Source organism: Micromys minutus, assembly GCF_963924665.1.
Source record: "Micromys minutus genome assembly, chromosome: 22".
Classification (NCBI taxonomy): Eukaryota; Metazoa; Chordata; class Mammalia; order Rodentia; family Muridae; genus Micromys; species Micromys minutus.
In genome coordinates, this window is record NC_137957.1 from 14,605,052 (window position 1) to 14,629,376 (window position 24,325).

Sequence of the window (24,325 nt, forward strand, 5' to 3'; positions counted from 1 at the left end):
ATAATCAATTCTGAATCTTATCACAGAGTAGAAGAGGGACCACTAAAGGAGAATGCTGAAGGAGTCACGAGAGCAGACACAGACAGATGGGAAAGTGCAAAGGGACCTGCACAGAAATTTGAACCTGTCATAAAAGAAGCCATTGCGAGCCAACAGTGACACTGCGCTGTGACTGACTCAGCTTCCTTTGGATCAAGAGGCTCCACAGTTAGGAGACTTTAACAAATGTCTTCTTTTCCCAAAGCAAAGTTTTCAATGAATTAGTATATTTGATTGGGGCTACCCACAGAAAATTAATTTCTCCATAAAAAATTTTACGCACTGGACAAGGGTCAGAGAGTCTGAGTCTAAGGAGACCCAGAGGTCGCTGGGATAATACTTCCAACAATAACCAGGCATGCTCCGGTGAGACTGTCCTTGCAGGAGAGAATTAAGAACAAGATTTCTGTCTGTCTGAAGTAGTGGAGCTTCTGTTTTTCCCTGGAGACAGGGCTTAGATTGATGTCTGACCTAACCTTTTAAGTACAACCACAGCAGGCCTGGAACATGTGTCTGGGGCAAAGAAAGAAGAGAATCCGAGCACAGTCCCAATTCACCAGCTCCACTTTTATTCAGAACCAGTGGTCCAGGGAGCAGGAAAGAAGGATTCCGAGGAGAAAGATGGCAGGGGGAAAAGAAAGCCAACTACACAGCGGGTGGCGGCTGGACATCAGCCAAAAACATCTCACTCGGATGCCCTGTTGGGATGAAGGTCAACAGAGCTGCCAGTGATTGGTTAATGGGACAAATCTGAGACAGTTCACTTTGTTCCAGATCGTATGTGTTTGGGACATGAGAAGAAGCAAAATCACTCTGAAGATAAAATACCATGTAGGTCAGATGAAAAAAGAAAACCCAGGAAACGGTGATTTTTTTTTTTTTTTTTTTTTTTTTGACGTGACTTTTGAGCTAAGGAGAATGTAGGGGTGTGCAGGGAATGACCACAAGAACAAAGAAAGAAAGAAAACTGACCAGAGCCGTGTTTCCTGGGGACAGGACAGCATAATATTAATTAGCTGACATTCACCTTGGTTGAGTAAAGCATGGGACGAGGAAATGTCATAGTCAGCAGGGCTTGAGGATTCTCAACTAAAACCAGTAGCACCGAGAAGGACACAGCTTGGACTAGTCACACCACAGGACTGCGTGCATACAAGGCCAGAGTATTTCAAGGGAAAATACAAACACAATCACCACACTCGGCAAGAGCATCTGCTTCTCTGAGGACACGCCCACTTCTTAGGCACGGTGCCCCTTAAGGGCAAACGCTTCGGTGAGATGCAGGCAGGGGCCCTGAAGCACTTTGTCTCTATTAAGACAAGTCCTTTGTCACGTGTTGCTGGAGAGCTGAGAAAGTGTTATTTTGGGATTTGGCTCCAAGGCGAGGGATTCTGTAGGCACAGCTCATTGCAGAGGGAAGGAGATGGAAAAATGTCTCGCTTCCTTCCTCTAGGTCCTAATAGTAGGTGCCAACAACACAGACAGTGGCTGGCACTTTAGTGAGTCAAGCTCCTGTCAAAATGAAGGGACAGGCTTAGGGTCAAAGGTTATTTTCTTTAATGATTGGGGACATGAGAAAGCAAAGCACGTGAGCTCGCGCGCGCGCGCGCGCACACACACACACACACACACACACACACACCCCTCTATATATACCTATCTCTCTCTACCTCCATCTCTGTCTCTAACTCTATATCCATTCAACCTTTAAACCAGACAGATCTATCTCTGTATCCCTCTCTATATATCTATATACATATCTATATATATATATATATTCATTTCTATATCTATCAGCTGTTTGAAGCCTTAATTAAAACAAAAATAATTCAATTTTCAAATCTAAGTAGTGCTGTTTTCTTGAAATATGCGCCCGACTAAGATTGTGGGACCCCTGTGTCTATGTGGATGGTAACAATATGTTGACTACAAATGTTTGACACACGTATGAAACACTGAGTCCAGGTTCCACTAAAAGCTCTTGTTCCAGGGACATTATAGCTTTTGAGTAGGCATTTCCTAAATGGCCAAGGAGAAGAACGTAAGGATGAAGCCAAGCACTAAAAATGGGGAATTTACAAGAAAATGTTTCCTTTAAATGCACCCCTTTCTCCTTAATTCTTCTTAAGAGAATTAAGAAAACATATAGGTGCCATATTGCTTTTTCCCTAAGCAGGCTACCCACACATAGCAAGGTGGTTTTAGAGACATAAAGCAAGCCTCCCTGCCCCTATGATCTGGCTAAGAGTGGAGTAAAGTTCCTGGCATATTTTCTAAGAATGCCCAAATAATGAAATGCCCTACCTCTTTCAACCAGACACACCCAATTCACATTAATAGACACTTTCTAAGTGCTAAGCATCTGGAAAAGAGAGGACTGGGTACAGTCCTTGATGGGAGGAAGAGGTGCATGTGTTTGGGTACGGGGTATGAGTCAAGTGGACAGGAAAGTCCTCCTGCATCCTAAAGCACCTGAAATGGGAATCTAAGCTTCTACTTCCATGTGTTTGCTTTATGACTATAACCTACAAAAACACCACACTACCATGGGTGGATTCCGGAACTCATTGGGTGTTTCTGGGACAACAGGTAGCATTGTGGGGGACTTGAACTTTGAGGAGGCTACACAGGGCATGAGCTGTGTTACTCAGGGGTCTTTAGAAAAACATTCGAATATCCAGTCAACTACAGAGAATGGTCTCGTCAAGACAAGGGGACATCCAGGGAGACAGTCATACATTAAATGCCAAGAATGGTATATATAAAGATTTTGGGAGGGATGTGGAATAGCCACTAGGAAAAAAGGGAGCCATTCTTTCCCCGATTGTCTAGGTGTTTAGCAGCTATCTTGGACAAAGCAGTTAAATCTCTTTGCAATGCAGCAGACCCGTGCTTCTATAAGTCTCAGGGGGCGGGGAAAACGAAAAGAGAATTTAATTTTAAGAACTACAAGTTATTTGGATTCACTCTCTTCCTTGAAGGTAGAACCTATGAAAGGACTTCTGATGCACATGAATAGAAGAAACATTGCTTCAGAATTTTAAGACCATTAACCTCTCAACACCAAGATAAATAAGTGCTCAGCTAGAAGAACCCTTTGGTTGAGATGCCTGTCTTAGCCAAACTTCTAACACGAAAGATAGCCTTTTCATTATGACTTGCAAAGAGGAATAGTAAGTTGTACCAACTAGAAAAGGATAAAGTCAAACATAATTTACAACCTTATGCTAACAGCCTCATTTGAAAGGGATAGCCTTCCCCCCTCCTTAGGGTCATTGCGCTATCTCCGGCATTTTCAAGTGCACTCAGTAAGTTAGGATACAGAAGGTATTCTCTTTCCTGTTATGGATGTCAGGCCTATTTGTCACTATTTGCTTTGTGTTCATTCTTCTGCCAAATAAAATATTAATTGCATTTTGAGCTGCACTGCTGGTGATCAAAGAATTCTGATCTGTCAGGCTAAACTGATAGGAATGGCATCCATTAACATATTTATAGGTTCGGGGCCTCTAGAACATAATTACACCCATTAATTACTTGGCGGTACTTGATTACAGGCTGAAAATAAAAGGCATTTCCAGTCATCTGCTTCCCCACAGACCAAAGTTTCTCCTTCCGTCGGACATGTTTCTCTAAAGGTTTATCTGAGGGAAAAAGGCAAGAGGAACTTGTCCTTCTCTGTGTTTAGAGGGCTCCATCGTTCAGAGGAGCCATCCACTAACTTTGAAATGGAATGAATCCAAGCAAACCAGAAGGTAACCGAGGCTGACATTTTACAAAAAAAAAAAAAAAAAAAAAAAAAGCACATTTGAACTGTCACACGGGTTTCATTAATGTTTTAGACTTCTGAGAGAGACAATTTCAAGCCAATAAATCTTGATGTGAAGGCACGAGTCCATGTTTGTATCTCTACTTTTAAATAAACTTCTTCAAATATCACATAGGAGCAAATAATTTTGAATTTTCTAACATATTTGAACATGTATTTCTAATACATTCACACACACACACACACACACACACACACACACGTACACACACAGGGTAGGAAAGAAGAGAATGACACAGAGAGAGAGAGGCAATTAGAAAACTATCCTGGTATAAAGCTCATGAGTTTTGAGAAATTAATAAACAATGAATCTGTGGACGGAGCAGCTGTGCAGGTCGAGAAGCTACCAGCTGCATTTAGTATGTGCTCCACAGAAAGGACAGTCATGCCCACTTGACTCCTCTTGACCAGATAATCAGCATGCAAAATGACGGTTTCCCGTATTAACTTCAGCACCAGACACATCTGCTTTTCAGCAAGGAATGAAGTCATTAAAAAAAAAAAATCACTCAAGCTCCCCCCCACACCCCCCCACACACCCCCCCACACACACATAGTTTCATCATGAACCCAGCCAGAATAAACCAGCACAGACCTAGGGAATCTACCTGTACCGAAATCTGCACAGATTTCTCTGAGTTCTTTGTTGCCCGGCAATAAACTGTGAGAGGCAGTCATGTTTGAAAGTAAAAAGCATTCAGCTGTGGGTCTGGGCTGCGGAAGCAGACACACTGTGACGGAGGAGGAGAGGAGTACCGTACCTTTGGTAAGTCGCCTTAGAATTTGACAGCGGCATTTAAAAGAGACAGCGATCATTCTTGCTCCCTGCTCCCTGGCCAAGTGTCCACAGGGCTCTGCTCTGGTGGCTGCAGCGGGCAGGCAGCAGCATATGAATTCCTTGTGAACATACCAGGAGAAAGGTAGTCCCAGTGGGGAGTGACAAAGCTTAATTCCTCTTGGCTGACGCAGAGGTCCGCTACATGTCATCTGGCGGGGCTGTGCCTTTCACTACTACCTCTGCCCGGCACAGCCTCCTCCCCCTGCTCCATCACAATGGCTTATAAAGTAAGGCTGTTTCGTAGCAACAAAGCGGCAGCAGGGGAAAGCGGGGACAAGGCTGGAAGAGGAGCCATTCCATAAATCTCACACTAAGCACGGTGTGATGCACTCTGTTTTGAGGTGAACCTGTGTATTCTAGCCAGAGCAGGTCCCTCCACCCCTTGCTTCTCAGTGGTGGGTTTCATGTCATGGGGAAGGCGAGAGATACCTGCACTCTGACTTTACGAAGAAATGTGTGTATCACATGCTGTATGTATATGTATATGTGTATGTGTATGTGTATGTGTATGTGTATGTGTATGTGTATGTATATGTATATATATATATATATTCTCTCAGCGTGGCTTACACGGAAGGTGAAAGAACAGGGCGCCCTAAGCTGAGGATTCAGCAGAGCAGTGTAGTTTTTGGCTAGGGATGAGAGGTAGACCTTTGATTTACCTGGAAAGGTCTGTTTGGCACTTTTCAAAGCTCTGAGGGTCAAGGCTTTGTGGACGGGATGCAGGCAGAGCTGAGGGAAGGAGCTCAGGAGAGTATGCTGAGCAGGGCAGATGGAGTTCCAAGCCCTTTAACCACTCCTGAGACCAAAAAAAAAAAAAAAAAAGGGTGGCTCAGACAAGACTGTTTCACACATGGCCAAGTAGTTCTATTTTTAATGAACCTTATTACACTGTTTCCCCCAAACAGCCTTCCTCCAAGCCATTCTTCTCCACATGCAAATCTGGAGTGCCTTGCTCTGCCACAGCAGCAGGGCCGGAGCTCCAGTGAGGAGAAAGTTTAAGCCCTTCTCAGCCCATTCACCACTGATGGGAGGAGGAGCCCACAGCTTCATCTTCCAGCCCCATCCACTCGGGGACACAGTCCCCAGAAACTGACATCTGCTGTGGGACCTCCATCTCTCACCTCTGACACAGACATGGGGTGGGAGGCTTGGGTGGGTGGTCAAACACGTAGACAGCAGAAGTCAGTCCCTTACTCCGGAGGAAGGACACTTTCGTGTTTACACCGATTCCTTCTCGTTTCCAGGGCTGTGCACTGGTCATCTTTTCCTCTACTCCGCCTGCTTGGTTTTCTCCCCAGATTAGTCCTTTAAAGGCCAGTGAGTGAAGGTATGAGGCATGGAAACCTGAGATCTATCCTCAGGGTCAGCATGGTAAAAGAAAAGGAAAAACCTCATCCTGAGGGTTGTCATCTGACCCCCACATGTGTACACTCATATATACACAACACACACACATACACATGCTCGCACACATGTACACACTCATACATACATAATACAATCACACCACATACACTTACATATACCCACACAATAGATACACACTCACACACCATATGTACCCACACACATACACAGACTCACATAATACACACACCTATATATACACACTCACACACAAAATACACACTCACATACCTATATACATACATATTCATATACACAATACACACACCACACACACTCATGCACACACTACACACATCATTCACACCTACAGACACACACACACACACACACACAGTTAAAAATGTGAAAAGTCTTTAGAGCTGGATTCTAAAATAACTTCTACTATTTCAAGCCCAGTGGCAGCATCTTCTCTTCATTCATAAATCTCATACCATCGTAAGCAATTTCCATTCATCAATGGGGATGCACATGCTTGCTCTTTGGAGTCTAGTGGAAAATAACCAGCGTGCAAAACCCAGCTGACCGCCATGAACATCTACATGAAAGGCTTGTGAGAAGGGCAGAACTACCCTATAGATCAGAGATGGTCTATCTGGGGCCAATGGCCATCATTAATCAATGGAATGGCAGTATTAAATAGATTGTGGGAGATTGTGGGAGTCCTCCATTTTAAATCGCTCCAATACCATCATTAAAAAAAAAAAGATAGCCTTCATCACTTTTCCTCCTTTTAGACCATCTCTAGAAATATTTTAAACTCCCCAGTATTTTTTTTCTTCTAAATAGAAATAAACTAGTTGCCAGAGGGTTGGGTTCTTACTTAATGTGAAGTGAATGTTTACAGCTATGTTTCTCACCATCCTTCCCTGGATCTAACGCCTTTCCCAAAGTCTGGGTCCTCGGAATATGCAGCTGTCAAGTATTAATCCCACCTTACTTTAAAAGTACCGCCACTCTGGTCTCTTTTATTCATGTCTATTCCGTCAAGTCGCAAAACCTTACAGGAACCTCTCGCCTCTCTGTACCTTGCAGCCTCAAATCTAATTTGCTCCTTCCTTAAAGCTGAGATGATTTAATATTCCTACCTTCACTAGCGTGCCCAGTTTTCTTGGTGTTTTTGTTTCTGTTTTGTTTTGAAGCCCTGTTTTCTGGTTCCAAGAAAGAGCTTCAGAACTATTAAAATATTCTGTCTCCCTGAGAGGAGACATAACTCATCCTGTGACACTCTCAAAGGCTCCTGAGAGGCCACACTAAGGGCTATCTTTTCTCTTTGGACTTTGTGAAGCTGATCTTAGCAGCCCGCTCAGGTTCTTCAAGAGACGTGAGTCCCGAGAAAGGCCTTTCCAGGATGTGAGGAAATCTCCCGTGTGGTCCCACCTCCTTATCCTGGGTCCTCCAGTAGCCAGCTATGTCCTCGGGAACAATTCCTGAGCCAATGCATCTACCTAAGTTAGACACTGTGTCCTTTCTGCCTGGTCCAAACTGAGCCTTGGATATTAAACCCCGATGTCAGCAGAAAGCCTTCCTGAGATGCATCTCCTCCACCTCACAGCTTACTGACTTGTGGGACAAAGGTCTCATATGCCCAAGGCGTCTGGTGGATGTCATCCGCAGCTTCCTGTCAGGAGCCCTCTGGACAGAGTGGCCCACATTTCTCTCATGTAAGTTTAATATAACCATCCATCTTTGGACCCAGTAAGCACTCACTGCCACCTGGAGTGGCTCGGATATCACGACACACTCACTGAAGGGCACCAAGTGGTGACCAAAAATTACAAAGCAGTCAAAACGGTATCAGAAATGTGTCTAATGGGTGGGAATAACTGGGAGAGCATCTAAAGGTCTGTGTAGGGTACTAGGTTCCTTTAAAACAACAAACAGACAAACAAAACCCCAAAGCCTCAATATCTAAAAATGGCCATGCTGGATATGGGGTATGTTAATCCCTTGGGATGATAATGCCTTTCGGGGTTTCTCTAACTGTAAGCTTCCTTAAGGCACCATGCAAGGGTATTACATTTACACAGGAGTTAACGTGACATTGGGGTGGCTCTGTTCAGGTTTTTCATCAGGTGCAGACTGGTTCTCGGGAAGATGACTCAGCTGGTGCATGTGTAAGATCAGGAAGAGCCATGTTTTTTCTGCCCCTGCCTTCGTAGCTCCTCACGGATGGAGCCTAGAGTTTGCTTATGACAGGCAAGCAGTCTTTTCTCGAGTGACATCCCCAGCCCCGGTAGTCTCTCTATTGTCCCTCTACACTGACAGAAAATGTGGATGAAAACAGATGCAGAGACCCATAGGCAGACATCGGGTGGGACCAGGCAGGGGGAGAGAGGGTCTCATGGAAGAGTTGAGGGATAGAATTGAGCAAGTGGAATGGGTCAAGGACACTATAGAAAGACCAACAGTGTCAACTAATCTGGTTCATGGAGGCTCACAGAGACTGAACCTCCAAGAAAAGACAGTGCAGGGTCTGGACCTAGTCCCCCTACACATTTACAGCAGATGTGCAGCTTGAGATCTTTACATGGGTACCCTAAACATTGGAGTGGGGCTATCTCTGATTCTTTTGCATGACATTGGATCCCCTCCCCTAGACTGCCTGGTTGGAACTCAGTGGGAAAGGTCATGCTTAGTCCTGCTGGGATTAGATGTCCCAGGGTGGGGCAATATGGGATGGGGGACAGAGCTTCCCCTTCTCTGAGGAGAAGGGGAGGAAGCAAGGAAGGTATAAAGGTGGAAATAGGAGGAGAGGAAGAGGGGCGGTGATTGGAAAGTAATATGAATATAATAGTTAATTAGGGAAAAATTTGTGAGGACTCTTTAAGAGCAGCTACACTCTGTAACCAGCAGGGGGCGCCAAAACTGCCCTTCTCAGTTCGGTCACTCATCTCTGCCCAAGCCCAAGTCACCTACAAAAAGCTAATTAATTTGTGTATGGAAATGCCAAGACTACAGCCACAACCAGGAGGTTGTTGAGACAGAGACAATTTCTGGGAGATCAAGTGTTTATCACAGCCATCCCTTCACACTGGCTGATATCTTTTGCCCTGATATTTTAAAAGATATAGTATTACTGTGTTCATTTTTCTTTGTTTTTTGTTTTGTTTCTGTTTTTGTTTTTTATGGAGTCATTTGATTATTCTCAAGGAAAGGTCCTGGCACATCTCAACTTCCTTTCCATATCCATATACCTGGAATATTTTTTTAATTAAAAATTAAATGAAACCGGTGCAACCACTACAGATAAATTCCTCATCCTTGGATACGAGAACCAAGTTGGTTGAAAAACTATGATTTCATTACAATACTCTCCTTTCTTACAAGTGATTTCACAAATCTGTTAGGAAAAAAAGAATTGGTGGTTCTTGCTTGTTTGCTTACTAACAACTGTCTCTTGTGGGCTGGAGAGATGGCTCAGCAGTTAAGAGCACTGACTACTCTTCCAGAGGTCCTGAGTTCAATTCCAGCAACCACATAGTGGCTCACAACCATCTGTAATGGGATCTGATGCCCTCTTCTGGTGTGTCTGAAGACAGCGACAGTGTACTTATATACATAAAAGAAATTAATCTTAAAACCAGAAAAACCAACAACAACAAAAACAAAAAACCAGTTGTCTCTTGTAGCCCTCGAAGGCAATTGATCCAAAATGCTCAAATCATTTAGGTTATTCTCTAACAGCGAAGGACATTCTGAACTGAACACATTGGGTATACTGATACCCTCTAAGAAGTGTTATTCAGATGAGCTATGTTTCAAAATAAAAGTCCCCAATGCCTTTCACTGTGCCAGAGGAAGAAGGCTGACTCCACTTAACATGAGAAGGTTGGAAACTCCAGTGTAAGAACCGCACAGACCTGCTCAGAGCATGTGGCGAGACGTGTTCGACAACGTGATAACAAGCAAATTGGGGACGGCCACGGGAGAGGAGCTATGTAGGAGGGAAACCACACCTCTGATGGTCCGGGAGGGATGGAGAGCAGCCAGACACTGCCGTTTAAGAACTTCACTTCTCTCTGCTTTGTGTTTGGAAGGTATCAGGTGGAAGGCTGTGTCAGTGACTAGCTTCCCTCATGTCCTTAGAGGACAGCCCTGGACTTTATAGCTGCCATTCACTTGCTCACAGAACACATTCTTCCCTATGGCTCGGTGTGATGAGATGGGTTGTTTCATCAAACAAAGCACAGGTGAGTGTGAACTGGAATTACGGAAAATGATCCCCCCTCTTCTTGCTCCTACCCTTAAATGGTAGACTTTTCTGAACTTGTTTCCCAATGGTGCAGCTGCCTTCTTCAGCAACTGATCTACTGCCAGGCTCTGCCTCAAGCTCCTTATTGGTTCCTGAGCAGGAGACCTGCTTTCCTATATGACGTCATCACCAACCCTCTCCATAGGCAACTTGAGTTGATTAAAACCCTGTGTCTTAGTTTCATCACTACTGCTGGGATGAAACACCCTGACAAAAGGAAGTCAGGGCAGGAACTCAGGCAGGGCAAGGACCTGGAGGCAGGAGCTGATGCAGAGGCCATGGAAGGGTGCTGCTCACTGGCTTGCTCAGCCTGCTTTTGTAGAGAACCCAGGACTATCAGCCCAGAAATGGTCCCACCCACAACTGGCTGAGCCCTAGTATAGGAGTCACTAATTAAGAAAATGCCCTACAGTTGGGTCTTAGGGAGGCATTTTTCTCAACTGTAGCTCCCTCCTCTCCAGTGACATTAGTTTGTGTCAAGTAGACATGAAACTAGCCAGTGAACCCTCTGAACACATTCCATTTATGACTGCAAAAACTCCTAGGCCAAACATGTACAGCTACTGTGTAACTGAGCTTTCCTTTCTTTTCTTAAGAATGAAAAGAGAAAGAACAGGTGGATTGCTCTGCTCAGCAACTGCGTTATTCTAGTGTCTGGCGTACTCACCGTGAATTGGAGATAACCCTCCTATCTCAGGATACAATTAGTTGTGAGTTGGAGATAACCCTCCTATCTCAGGATACAGTTAGTTGTGAGTTGGAGATAACCCTCCTATCTCAGGGTACAATTAGTTGTGAGTTGGAGATAACCCTCCTGTCTCAGGGTACAATTAGTTGTGAGTTGGAGATAACCCTCCTATCTCAGGGTACAATTAGTGGCCAACATGATTTTTCATAAGTGCCTATGCTGCAGTTTGAGGGGAATGCAACTTTTCAAATCTTGCAATGATACCCCAAATTTATCGCTTCTGCTCCCTCTGGGCTAAGTTAGAGGATGCTACCACAAAAGCAGTCTCACTTAATTTGGGGCACCACAGCCCGAGTTTGTGCTCCGTGCCGTGTGAGCTCCGGTGTACAGCTCGCTTGGCAAATAAGCAAGAACCAAGGAATGAAGAAAAGTACAATAGGAATTATATTTAAGTATTAAATCCCTATAAAAAGATAAACAAGTGTAAAAGGATATGCAACACCTGGCCTGTGTCCTTCCTGCAAGCCCAGACAGTGGTGGTGGCCTTGTGTCCCAGTAAGAAGGCAAGGGAGCAGGCCTGTTTCCAGCATCAAGCCAAAGGAGAGGGGCTGTGTGCAGGGAAACCAGGCCAGGTCAGGCGGGATCCTGCTTTCCACTCCGCCACAGATGCCATCCCCTGCAAGCTGTTTCCACGCCACTAAACACCATCTACCACTAGATTTAAATAATTGATTCGGGCAGTGCTCCTCTCCCCTCCCAACCAGGCTTTGCTTAGGCTTTCATGGGGGAACGACATTATTTTGGAGACTTGTCTGTATTGTTCATTGCCTAGCCTAGCTCCTGGCAGAGAGCTCATGTTCAACACATTTTTATTAATAAGTTAGTGGGGGCTTCCCTGTAATGGTCTGTCTTTGCAGGCACTGGTTCTGAAGCTCCCACATAAAAAAATAGAGCTGAAAAAATTACTTTAAAAGCCAAGAGAAACCTCCCTGCATTGAGAGGAAAGTCTCTCACAGAAGGCTAGGTGTCTTTCATGTTGCCTGCCTGTGGGGGTTGGGGAAGAACGGAGCACCCTGAACACCCCTCAGATTTATTTCTGCTGCTTCCGACAAGATGATTCATATGGGCTCTGCCATTTCCGACTATGAGGAAAAACACACAACCCAGCTTGTTTTTCATTCCTCCGAGGCAGCCAGAGCATCCAAGAGAAAGGCAATGTAAGGAACAGATGGGGAAAATGCAAAGAATTCTCCAGCTTGGCTCTGGGTCAGGAAAGACACAAACTCATGGGCAGACATCCTTGGTACATGTGCTCCTAGCCTGTTTACTCACGGTCTGTCAAGGGGACGATGAAATACCACAGTAATGGGCCATCCCACTTTAAGGGACATTCTGTATCTACTAGCACATGAGCAAACCACTTAGCCGTCCCATGCGCAACAGAGCATCTTAACCACAGCCCTGTCCAAATTGGTCTTCTTGCTACCTCGTAGCTACCAGGACGATCTGCATCCTGTGGGGCAGGGATTAAGCTGTCCACCGTCGTCGGAATGCAAGCCCTGAGGCAAACCACAAGGAGCCTGCTCATTTCACTGAGCCTACATTAAGACTGCCTACAGATGTGTCAGAATCCGAAACTTTAAATAAAGATGGGAACAGTAAGTCTTGATACAGTTACCGTTGCTGGTACACTGACGTGCAGAAACTGCATTGTTCCTTCGAGCAATGTAAATCATGGGCCATTAAGACACATGCAATTAGGAGGCAAACGCTTAATCGGGACTGATGGCAAGGAAGGGAGAGACCATGAATCAGGACGGTCGACTCCGGAAAATAAAAGGCGATGGTAAAAAGGAACCTAAGAACTCAGAGGGTTCGGAGTCAGGTTCCTAATACCGTCTTTGCATTGGTCAACGCAAGGAGCCCCGAGTAACACGATCATTTTGCTGACAAACGGCATGAATGGGGGTGATACACTATAAACATGGGCTCATGAATTCTAACTAATAAACTGTAGGCCCACTCTGTTCCAACTGTCACATCATGCACATGAATTAGGTGAGATGTATATCATCTTCCCTTTAAAGACAAACAGTGCTTTGATTTAGTTTGTGGATCTACTCTGGTAGAGACCGGTTTCCCGCCCCTCTCCCACCCCCACACATCTTCATCATTAGGCCCGACCTTGGAGAGAGTACCAGCTGTTTAGGCACAGCAATAGGCAATGCCTATTCCAGGCTGGTGACATGTGTCCTCAGAAATTCTGTTAGAAGTTTCAAAAAGATGCTCTTGTGTCAGGAGGGTGTCTTGGTTAGGGTTCTATTGCTGTGAAGAGACACCACAACTCTTATGAAGGAAAGCATTTCACTGGGGCTGGCTTACAGGTCAGAGGTTTAGTCCATCATTGTCACCGTGGGAACCATGGCAGCATGACATGGTACTGCAGAGGCAGCTGAATGTTTTAAATCTTGGTGTGCGGCCAGCCAGAAGAGACTGTGACACACTTCCTCCAACAAGGCCACAACTCCTGACAGTGGCCCTCCCTATGGGCCTATGGAGGCCATTTTTACTCGAACCCCCACATCGGGGAGAGCAGGGTATAAAGCTGGAGTTACAGTCTTTTCAGCATTTGGAAAGAAGTTGGCTTTGATTCATACAGGACAGAGGCAACCACAATTACCCTATAGATAAGAACTGTTCCACAAAAAAGATTCATGTACTGAAGGCATGGTACCCAGCTGGTATCGCTGCTGAGGGTGATCTAAAGATGAAGGTCCTGAATGCCTAATGAACAGATTTATCTGTTGACAGATTCATACTTCAGTGGCATAACTGGGAGATGGTAGAACCATGGAAGTAGAATCTCCTGGAGGCAGTAGCTCCGAGGGAGTGTACCTGAAGGGTAAACCTTGTCCCATCTCTCCTTGCTTGCTAGCCATTGTATGGTGAGCCCCAGAGCTCTCTGCTCTCCAGTGAACCCTGTATTTCATGGTACTCTGCATAATCACAGGCCCAGAAGGTATAATCACTCAAAGTGTAATACAAAACAAACCCTAACTCCCTTATGGTGTTGCTGACTTCTTTTTCATAGCAATGAACCAACGACTAACACGGTATTTTGTTAGTATGTTCCAGTGTGTCCATAGGTGTGTTAAAGACTTCAGAGTTAGTTGTGTAAGTTGCAGAGAATCACAACCAAGGAAAGTGAACAACTAATTCCCGGGTCTCCCTCAGAAGACATCAACGCTTAAGCAAGATGCAAAGGATTCTAGGAGCCGTTTCTTTATCACAACTTGAAGGCCACCCCTCCTTCACTTGCAACAGCAGTGCCCATATATTTTACCATTATTTCCGTAAAGATAACATGAACTACCACTTGGAGATGTTCTTCAAACACGTTCATCACTGAAAGAAAAGACAGACGGATTTCAGCCCTCTAATAATGCCTGAAGGGGAAAACCCGGAATGTCCATAAAAAGGGAAAAGTTGAAGAAATGAGGGAAAGAGACAAGCAGTTAAATGAGGGAAACACTTGAAACGGAGGCTGACCCTGTCCTCAGGCATCTCAGTAAGTCATTGTGTGAGCCACCTCAAAGCAGCAAGCCCAGGGCCATCTTGTGAACAGGTGCTCGTTGGGGTGGGCAGCTGACGGAGTCTCAGAAGGAGTCCAGGATGTAAGGACCCTAGATCCTGTTTCTATAGGTAGGACAAAGCCTGTGTCAATAACAACACAAGAGTTCTACAGAGAATCTCAGTGGTTGACTAGAGGCAGGTCATAGCCAAGATCCACCGATGAAAGAGGAAGTGAGGAGGGGACCAAAGATGATGATGATGATGATGATGATGAAGCTGGTGAGATGGGGGGAACTTTGAATTCTGAAAGTTACCCTGTACGTTATTCTCAACTCTGTAACTGTCACTGGCTAGCCCTCACATTGTAGGTCTCGAGTGCTGAGCGAGAGCCATGTCACCCAGTTTCTCACTGAATTCCCGAAGAATAGTTTCATGCAAGAGGGCCTAGGTCTAGTGAGGTAAAACCGGTAACCAACATAAATGTGTGTGTTCAAAATGAGCAGCACAAAGAGTTGACTCACGAGTGTGTCGTGAAATGATTAGCAGGTCAGATTGACACACCCTCCGCTGGTTACCTCCTATGCCGATGACACTTAAGATGTACCCTCTGCACAGTACAGTGGGGTCTGCCATCACCACTAACTAGGTCATCATCAGATAATATGGATCTCTGGTCCTTTTGGGTTTCTACCCTCTATCCAACATTCCACTTATTGTCCAAACTTGGAGACCCACCGGTGTGCTTCTTACTGCTAGGAGTTTGATTCGTTGTTGCTGTTGTTGAAATGCAGTGGATGAATGACTGGGCAGTTGAGTCTTTGTCTTTTTAAATCTGCCTCGTTTTACTTCCTGTACAAGTTTTAACATTGGATGTATCACAAAGATGACCTGGTCCCCAGGACGGCAATTATCAAAAGTGGTGGAACTTCAATAAGGTAAGGCTGTCTTAGTGGGAGACCCTCAGGTCACTGGGTGTGTGGCCTCCAATGCAGTCGGATGGCTCCAGTCTACTTGTCTCTCTTTCTCATGACTCATGACTGGAGTATTTCTGCTCTATCACACACTCGTGACTTTTCCTCCCTCCACGCTTTTCTATCTTTCTTTGGATTACTGGAGATCGATCCTAGTGTCTTCTAGAGATATCCACGTTCTCTACCACTGAGCTGTACTACCTGCCTTGAACTTACTTGTCCACAGTGTGCTACCTGATGCCAGAACGGCGGGGACAAATGGCCACATGCAAGAATATCCAAAGCTACTACAGTAAACATTTTCTCCTCGCACATTGCTGATTATATCAGCTAAGTCATTACAGTCACAGAGAGCTTGGTGTGCTGTCCTACAGATTCCTCCATGTTATAGGAAGTGCCAAGGGCTTTCTTCTTTGAGGCTATTATTGCCGGGATACGGTGCATCTTCCGCTTCAGATCACCCATTGATGAACACACAGGCTGATTCCATTTCCTGCCTCTCATCAATAATGCTGCAGTGAACATGCCAATGAGGAGTCTATGATACTGATTTCCTTTGTCCGTCTATGTAGAATGATGTCATTATGCAGCAAGGCAGGTCCAGCCTATCACTGGATGGGAAGGAAGGGTAGGTGGGGAAAAGTCTAGGAAGAAGGGAGGAGGAGAAGAGAGAGAATCAAGATGGAGCTGGAGAAGGAGGATCTATATCCAGATGGTTTTAATTGACAATAGGTAGATATGAATATTTTCAAGGGCTTCTATAGATCAATTTGTCTTATTTGGATGGGAGATGTATACCTTTGTCAACTGGTTGTAATCTTATTGTGTGAATGTACTGAGGATTAAGAATTAACATAAAAATATGATTGATAAATTTTTGATTATTGAGTCATGATTTTATCAGGCTGTGGGGAGTAGAAGCAAATTTCCTGGCTGTGAGAGAGACAGCCCAGAGAGGGTGGCCCATAGACCGAATGGTAGAGAAGCAGCCGGGTCAAGCAGACCCAGCTCGGTGGCCCATGGCTCTACACAGATGGGCACGGGCGAGAACGCTCAGGAACTGGTAGCCGCAGACTCTTTGTTAATTTTTACTGAAACACATGCCGTTTACATATGGGATTGCCAGACTATACAGTCTGGTAATTTGGTGATTTGGGAACTTCTACACTATTTTGAATAAGGACACCATTTTCCATTTCTACCTACAGTCCCATGGCTCTCTTTCCCTCCATATTCCTGCCGTTCTCTGAACTAGGTTTTCGAGCCACATTCAGGAGCTTGCTTACGCCAAAAGGAGTCCCGGAAAGATGAGACATTGCGCTCAGGCACAGGCTAATGAAAGCCACCAGCCCCACACCCACCGCTGCTTACAGGAAGAAACACAGAATTGGTAAGCTGTGAACAGCGCAGAGTTGTAAAGTAATGGCCCACTTTACCTTTGAAATACAATAAAATATCTTTTAAGTAGGAAACGGGAGGCTTTCTTGGCATAATCCACAACACAGGACAGCTCTGGAGTAAATTTACACCCTGTCCTTACCACCCCCCCCCCCTTGGTGTTTCATTATCAATCTCTCAGCGGGGTTGGGATTTCAGCCTTAGTGCTCACAGACAGAATTGGAAATAACAGCATTCTGCAAATCCCTGCACGGCTCTGTCTGCATCGCCTTCTCCCTCATCACACGCGGATTCTTGGGCGCCGCCTCAGATTAAAGGTAATCCTCGGTCATCCCTGGTGTCATTTATCACCTTCCCTGTGTCTTTCTTTCAGGCAAACCTTGAGGAAGCCTTGCGTATTTGAGGAAGACCAGGCTCTGAGTGGAGAATGAAGCTCTGGCTTTTCCCCCCTTCCTTCCTCTTTCCTGGACAACCCTTCTAGGTGTTCCTCAGGATACAGTCCTTTCGACCGCTGCAACGATGACAGTCCGGCTCAGGCTTGTCAGGAGACAAATGACAGGGCCGTCTATCACCATTATTTGGAAATCTCATCTAGCAAGGGATTTATGATCTGTCGGGTTCAAAGGAGATTAAAAGAAAATAAAACAGAGGCTGAATAAAGCATGTCGGCTGGAGGATAAGGGCGGGAGGAACTTCAGAGAAGACTCGAGGTGAGGTGACTGGCACGTGGTTGGAGGCGGCTCGGTGGCACCATGCCACCCTGTGTGGATGCTAAGTGGCATGGTTGTGTCATTTAAAGGGCAGTCACCTCCTGAGAGGCTGATTTAGACAAGACCGAGGAGCACCACTCAGAGCTGTGGAAACAGATGCTTAGGGTCACCAAGCTGGCCTGTAAGTCAGACACAATAACAGCCTCGTGCCTCAGTCTCCCTAGTTTTTCACGAAGTGGTTGTTAAGATCTTACGTCAAGATGTAAACCCAGAACACCCCCCCCACCCGCCGCCATGAGAAAGCAATCAATATTCAGTAAATGCTAGATTAACTCCCCATAAGCCCACAATAACCTACCATCATTGAATTGGCCAGCAGGGTAGAGACGTGACTAAGAATGTTTACAATCGCCTCAATACAACCACGTTGCCATGCCCACAGCAGCATTTCTCCAGTCCTTGTATCTGATATAGAGAGCCAGGTCTTGAACATGACGGGCAAAGCCTCTGTTTTAACTGGTGATCAGACTTCAGGGGCTTCAGGGGCACTTGTAACCCCTGAATGCACTGGTTTCGCCTGGGTGGGACTGAGAAATGACTTAGCCGCATAGTTCACAACAGCTTGCAGTTTTAAATGACACACGGGTGGCTTGCCTTAAAGAATTAAAAGCTCACCTCACATAGAGCCTGTAGTTTTGTACTGTGACTCTCAGGGGGATTGAACAGAACCTACCTCTTCCAAAAATGGACCAAATATGTCCCAGATTTCCCCAGTGACTTAGCAGGCTTCTTACAGTCACTGTAACTTGTCTGGATCTTAAAGGGACTTAAGATTCTTGTCTTTTTTTCTACAAATTCCTTATAGGTCCACGGGTGGTACACCTCACAGATACAGTCTTACAATGTCATTTGATGATACACACCCCTTCCCAACTCCTTCCAGGATGGCCCCAAGCTACCCAATGGAGTCCTTTAAAAAAAAATCCACCAAATACAATTTCTGCTGCTTACATACTCTTGGCCCTGTGGCCCTCACTGGAGGGTGGTCCACCCACCTGGGGCTGCACCCTTGAAGAAAACTGATTTTCCCCTTTCAGTAATTACTTCCCAATAGCTCCTGAGATAGGGGTGGGCGTTCATGCCCTCTTCTCCCTAGGCTGGATTTTTGTCTGGCTTGAGCTTGTACAGACCTCACACATGAGGCCCTGACTGCTGTGAATCTACATGTGCAACTGCCCCACTGTGCCCAGAAAACACTGTTTTCCTGTGGTCATCCACTGCCCCATCTCCTTACAAGCTCCCTTCTCCCTTTGTTCCATCTGTCAGCCCTCACTGGAGAAGCTTCCCGGTGCGGTCCACAGTGATCCACAAAGACACTCATAACAGCTCAAGGTACTTGAAAGTCAGAGACTCTGCAGTACTTGACCTGAAGGAATGTATCTAGGTCTTCCAGCCTCCCCTCCCCCACCCCCAAGGCACAGGCATCACCAGGGTAGAGCTGGGAAGAACGTAAGAGAGTCAGATGCAGCTTCTAAAGCTCAAAACTGGTTCAAGGATCTGGCAAATGATGTAGAAGCTTCTTCTGATAAAAAGGCATACATGGGAGTGGCCCTACTGTGTGCAGAGCTTCCAGGAGGACCATGGGTTTGCTCAAAGTGATATTATATAAAGTTCTTCTTGCTTTATCGATTTCATTAGGGACAGGGAAAGCCCATGGCTGCTCTTCACCAGACTCCACCCATGTCAGGAGAATACCATGATGCATGAGTAAGGTACTTGGTTGCAGAAAATGAGAGACCCTGTTTAGGAAGGAGCTTGTGAACAGATGACAAAGGTGGGGGGGTGATGTCATTGCGGTCAAGTTCTACATATCTACAAACACAGTAAGCACTTCCTACCTGTTTTCACTGCCTAAACTCTCATCAACTTCGTGACTTTTCCTCCACCTATGAAGGCCACTGATAGCTCTGGTGGCACCACAGAGAAAGAGTAAGAAGATCCCTTGTCAAGATGTTTTACTGCCATCTGCTGGTAGAAAAGTGTCATTACTCACTACATACTTCCTGACTAAGATGTGAATGGCACCCCATCTGCTCTATGATTTGGACAGTGTCTGACCACCCCCAACCCGCTGTGCATCTCTGAGCATCTCCACCAGGGGAAGCAACAGAAAGCAGCTGCCATGAGATTCATTGTTTTGAAGGAAGACAGAGGTTTAAGAATAACTTTAATACTCAAATCAGAATGGGGTTTCTGCAGATCAGTTACCTATTCCCCAACATGCTTTGTTCTGTGGTTGTGAAAAACACACATCGAGTCTATTCTGTCATCATGGTGCTAGAAGGGCCATGGGGCTGCCATGTCTTAAATGTTTGATATGACTATGATTTAACTGCTCCCAGTATCTGGCAGAACCAGTCTCTTCAGCTGACAGTGAAAAAAACAGAGAATGCCTACCAGCAAGGCTTGTGTGACTGGCAGGGGGAGCGCTTGGTACAGCGCAATCAACAGCGATATTAACTGCTGTTGACTCCGGAGGTGATATTAATAATTGATGCTGTTTCTGTGATCTCATGTTTCCCCCCAAAGCACAGGGACATTGTTATTCTAGTTTTTGCCTTACACTCCCCATTATTGAGACATTCCCACGTCACAGAGGTGGACCAGATTCTGAATCTGCGACTTCATGAACAGGTGCCCTGTGGCCAGGTGCAGAGCCAGTGCCAGGCTTAAGCTTGTTAAGGTCCCCTGCTTTCACACTTGAACTTGGCCTGATACCTCTCTGGATCCTGAAAGTCTTATAGGAGCAGGGCGGGGTTAATGCTAGTGTATTAATGTCATAAAAGAAATGGAACTCTAAGAGTAAGGACACATAGAACGGCTTCTTGGTCCTCTATCCAAATCACTGTCTCGGAGATTTCCACAGGAGAAATGAGCGAGCTAAGAGAATCCGCTCCTGGAACCAGCCGAATTGTCTGAATGGAGAAGGGCACAGGGCATGCGCAGAAGAGCCTTACGCCCGGGAGAGGATGCTACTCAAAGCATAGCACACAGCGCTGACACAGCACGCAACCTAAGCCTTTCCTTCCTAGCATCTGTTTATACAAATTCTGACCAGGTGGCAAACTCTTCCCCTCTGCTCTCAAGCAACAGGATGCAGGACAGAGGACACCTGTTCCAAAGCTGCACTGATTAGCTGGAAATTGGCAGGTATGACACGGGCTCAGGACCACACATGGGGAGAAGGATCCCATTGCCTTGTCAGCCCTTGGCTCTGCTCCTGATCTTGGCTCTAGTCCTCGTTCATGGCTAATGGGATTGATTCACGGGTATAAATCTGAAAGCTCTTGCTGGCAAATGAGAGGTTATCTTATCCAAGGCCCCTGCAGTGTGGCGCCGCTATCTAAAAGCAAGCGTTGCCAACTTGGAGTAAGGTCCTGGAGGTGCAGGTAGGGACATGATGCTCCCCTTCTTACACAGCTTCCGGGAAAGGGTGTCACTCAGGTGACTGTGGACACATATGTTAATGAAGCCAACCTCCAAGGGAAATGTAGGGGGTAATAAACGGTGGGGGGGGGGGGGACAGTGAGGAAAAGTGTGGGAGAGTATTCTGGACAAGAGAGCACATGCAGAACGCAGGCGACAGAAGCCCTATGAGGTAAGAACATATGCAGCGTGGGACATTGGCGATGGCATCTGAAGGAGAAGGACAAAGCTGAAGAATGGATGGAAGAGCTGAGTCGCCACAGCAATGAATGTGGGAGGAGCAAGTGAGAAGCAGGCGAGTCATTGAAAAACCCCATCAAGGACCGCACACTGCAGCGCGCATGCGCTAAACACTCTTTAGGGTGCCTCAGCCATGGCCCCTCAACCCAACAGGAACGCACATTCCGGCTGGCTCTTTTAGTTTTCTAAGGATTAAAAACTGTCACACAGGATGCTGTCATTTTAATAATCTTTCCCGATTGGTGAGCTAGGAGCCTAAACTCAAGCACCGATCTAAATGTGACTCACAACAGTTATAAGAACAGAGTTCAATATGTTTATTTTTTTATTTTTTTGGGGGGGGGGTTGCTTATAGACATAAAAGTGAGAGGCCAGCAAGAACATAAGTTAGAGATAGAGAGAATATAGTCAGCGTGCTTAAGTGACTTAGAAAATAACTATAGAACGTTAGAGCAAGCTGGCAACCAATAGTTTGGTGTGTGCTCAAAACTGCTCACAAAATTTTCTCAGTCCAATGGTTCTTAAATCACACTCCCTGGAGATTGTTCTGGATTTTGTACAGTAACTATGAATTCTCTTTAGTAAAGATGAAACTGAGGGACAGAGGGAGTCTGTGGCGGTAGTCCCAAGATGATGCTTGGGACTCCGGCCTGGTCTTGTGACTAGCACCTGATTTCCTCCTGTCCCTGAGATTAGCCACTCCCACCGTGCGAGCTGTGCAGGCGCACCCATGACACGAGATCCGGATAAAAGGGACCACGCTTGGGGGGAAAGAGAAGAGAAAGAGAAACTGAAAGAAGAACAGAAAGAGAAACAGAAACAGAAAGGGACAGAAAGATTTTCATGGGTTTGCTGTAAGGTTTGTGAATAAACCGCTTTGAGAAGAACGCTGTGTCGTTGCTCCTTTTCTGCTGGTCGGATATGATAGCGACAAGACTGCACACGGAAGGAAAGACAGGCTGTACAAGGAAGACCTTTCTGGGATCATTTCTCCAAAGGCAGTTACTGTTGCTTCATAAAACAGAGAAAAAGAGAAACAAAACCAAGGGGCTACATACCATTTAGTTGGCTAACAGAAGGAGTTCCCACCTTCCCTGTTTACCTTCTCTACATTTCTCCTTTTACCCATAATGCAGTGGTCCAGAGCTCATCACATACTTAATTCAAGTTGTTTCACAAGTGTTGGCTTCTATCACTGGATACAATGATTTCCTATATTCAGCGAAATACCCGACACATAATAGGTGTTTAATAACTACCCGCTGACTAATTGATGCAGATTAAATTAAACCTTGAATCCATCCATACTAGCTTAACTGACACGGTTCGTGCAAACCTTGAGTAGAGCCGCTGCACGCCCCTTTTCCATGGTTAGCTTTGCAATAGCATCTACTTAATTGGTCATCTGTCTGTTTTTAGAGCCCTGTAAAAGCAGCTGAGAAAGACACGGTAATAGATGCTGACATTCTAGTAACAAAGCCCCTAAAAAATTCTAATGCTAAAGCTATTCCAGTCTCATTGTGCTGGTCACGCAACACAAATTTGAGGAGTCTGGGTACAGACGATGGGAACAGACACTGCAGATCCCTCCTGCTTGGCCCTAACAAGAGATTATTTCTGCCAATTCAACCTATTTATGTGAGGCTATATACTCATATCAGCCAAATCTTAGAGGCAGGCTTTGTCCCATTCACACAATTACATGAAAATACCACTATCAGGCGCATCCTAGCTCACTCTTTAGGGGAATGAATCTCCAGCAACCTGTCAGAGAGAGAGCAGGTGCTTCTTCTTACAATGCAACAATGTTTTAATTTAACAATGCTACCTAGTTACATTTTTGCCTTAGGATTTGGCACCTCTCCTGCTGAACTAATTTCTTCTGTTCTGACGCTTTCCGGTCATGGCTTAACACGCCTAGGGTTCTGCTTCCAAGGCAGGAAGTTTTGATCCTTATTTGGAATGGTGGCCAAAGTTCTGTGAAAGAGTTCGTAAGCACTCCATGCATTTTATAGGCTTCAAGAAAGCGTGCACTTCAGAGAAGGTGCACATCCAGTTACTAGGAAATGGGTTACAATGAAATGGTCAACGTAGAGATGGGGCATTAAAGACAAGCTTGATTAACAGTCACCACAGTGAAACAAAGAGGAGGCAGCATGATGCACATTTGTGACCCATTCAAAAGAAAAGGACAACTGTCTTCCCCGTACGAGCCAGTGAATCCTGTTTATCAAAACTAGGAGAGGTTGAAGGTCTCCTCTGAGATCAATAGAAAAGTAAGTTGGAAACTAAAGGAAGAAAACAGTTGACAGCAAGTAACAATGGGGGAAAAATGACTTTAGCAAAGTCTCATTCACTTCTGCCCTTTTAAAAAGAGATACCAGGAGATGAGTGCAGTGTGCATCGTGTCCTGTGTGGGCTGCAGAGTAAACAAATCGTCTCATCTTAGACCCTGGAGTGAGTAGGTCATTTAATTACACCGCAGGGCTGCGGCTGACTTCCCCGGGTGCTGCTGGCAACAGTGTGTGCAGAAAGCAGAGACAGGCTAGCTGGGGGTAGTGGGGAAGAGAAGAGAGAGGAAGGCGGATCAGGAGGCATTCTGCGGTACAAGCAGACAGAGCACCTTGACCGGGGATCACACACCTCGGATGTGGATGTCCACAGATCAGAACAAGTGCATGCCGCCAGGGCTGAGGACAGGAACAGGGCGGGGTCGGCAGTGAGTGGGAAAGGGGTGGAGACTAAAGCAATCAGACCGGAAAGGACAGATGATCAATAGACATGAGAAAGGAAGATAGGAGAATCAGGGCTGGCCGTACAATGGTTACTCCAGATCACCTAGCAGAGGATGTCTCTGAGTGTGTTAGTAGGCTCAATACTAGACTGGT

At 45.7% G+C, this 24,325-nt stretch overlaps 1 protein-coding gene across 12 annotated transcripts in view; it reads right to left on the bottom strand.

The window, feature by feature from the left end:
* GRIP1 (glutamate receptor interacting protein 1) overlaps window positions 1-24,325 on the bottom strand; it is a gene marked incomplete at its 5' end in the record, with an annotated part of 570,261 nt that overhangs the window by 231,409 nt on the left and 314,527 nt on the right. For 4 of the 12 annotated variants that reach the window (XM_080935613.1, XM_080935623.1, XM_080935621.1 and 1 more), the window contains one exon: window positions 4,630-4,684. The exons of 6 other annotated variants lie outside the window; for them this stretch is intronic. In XM_080935613.1, coding sequence (XP_080791739.1) covers window positions 4,630-4,684 — 55 coding nt within the window. Of the gene's footprint in view, window positions 1-4,629; window positions 4,856-24,325 lie in introns of those variants that run through there. 2 more of the 12 variants (XM_080935611.1, XM_080935614.1) reach the window with 2 other exon arrangements.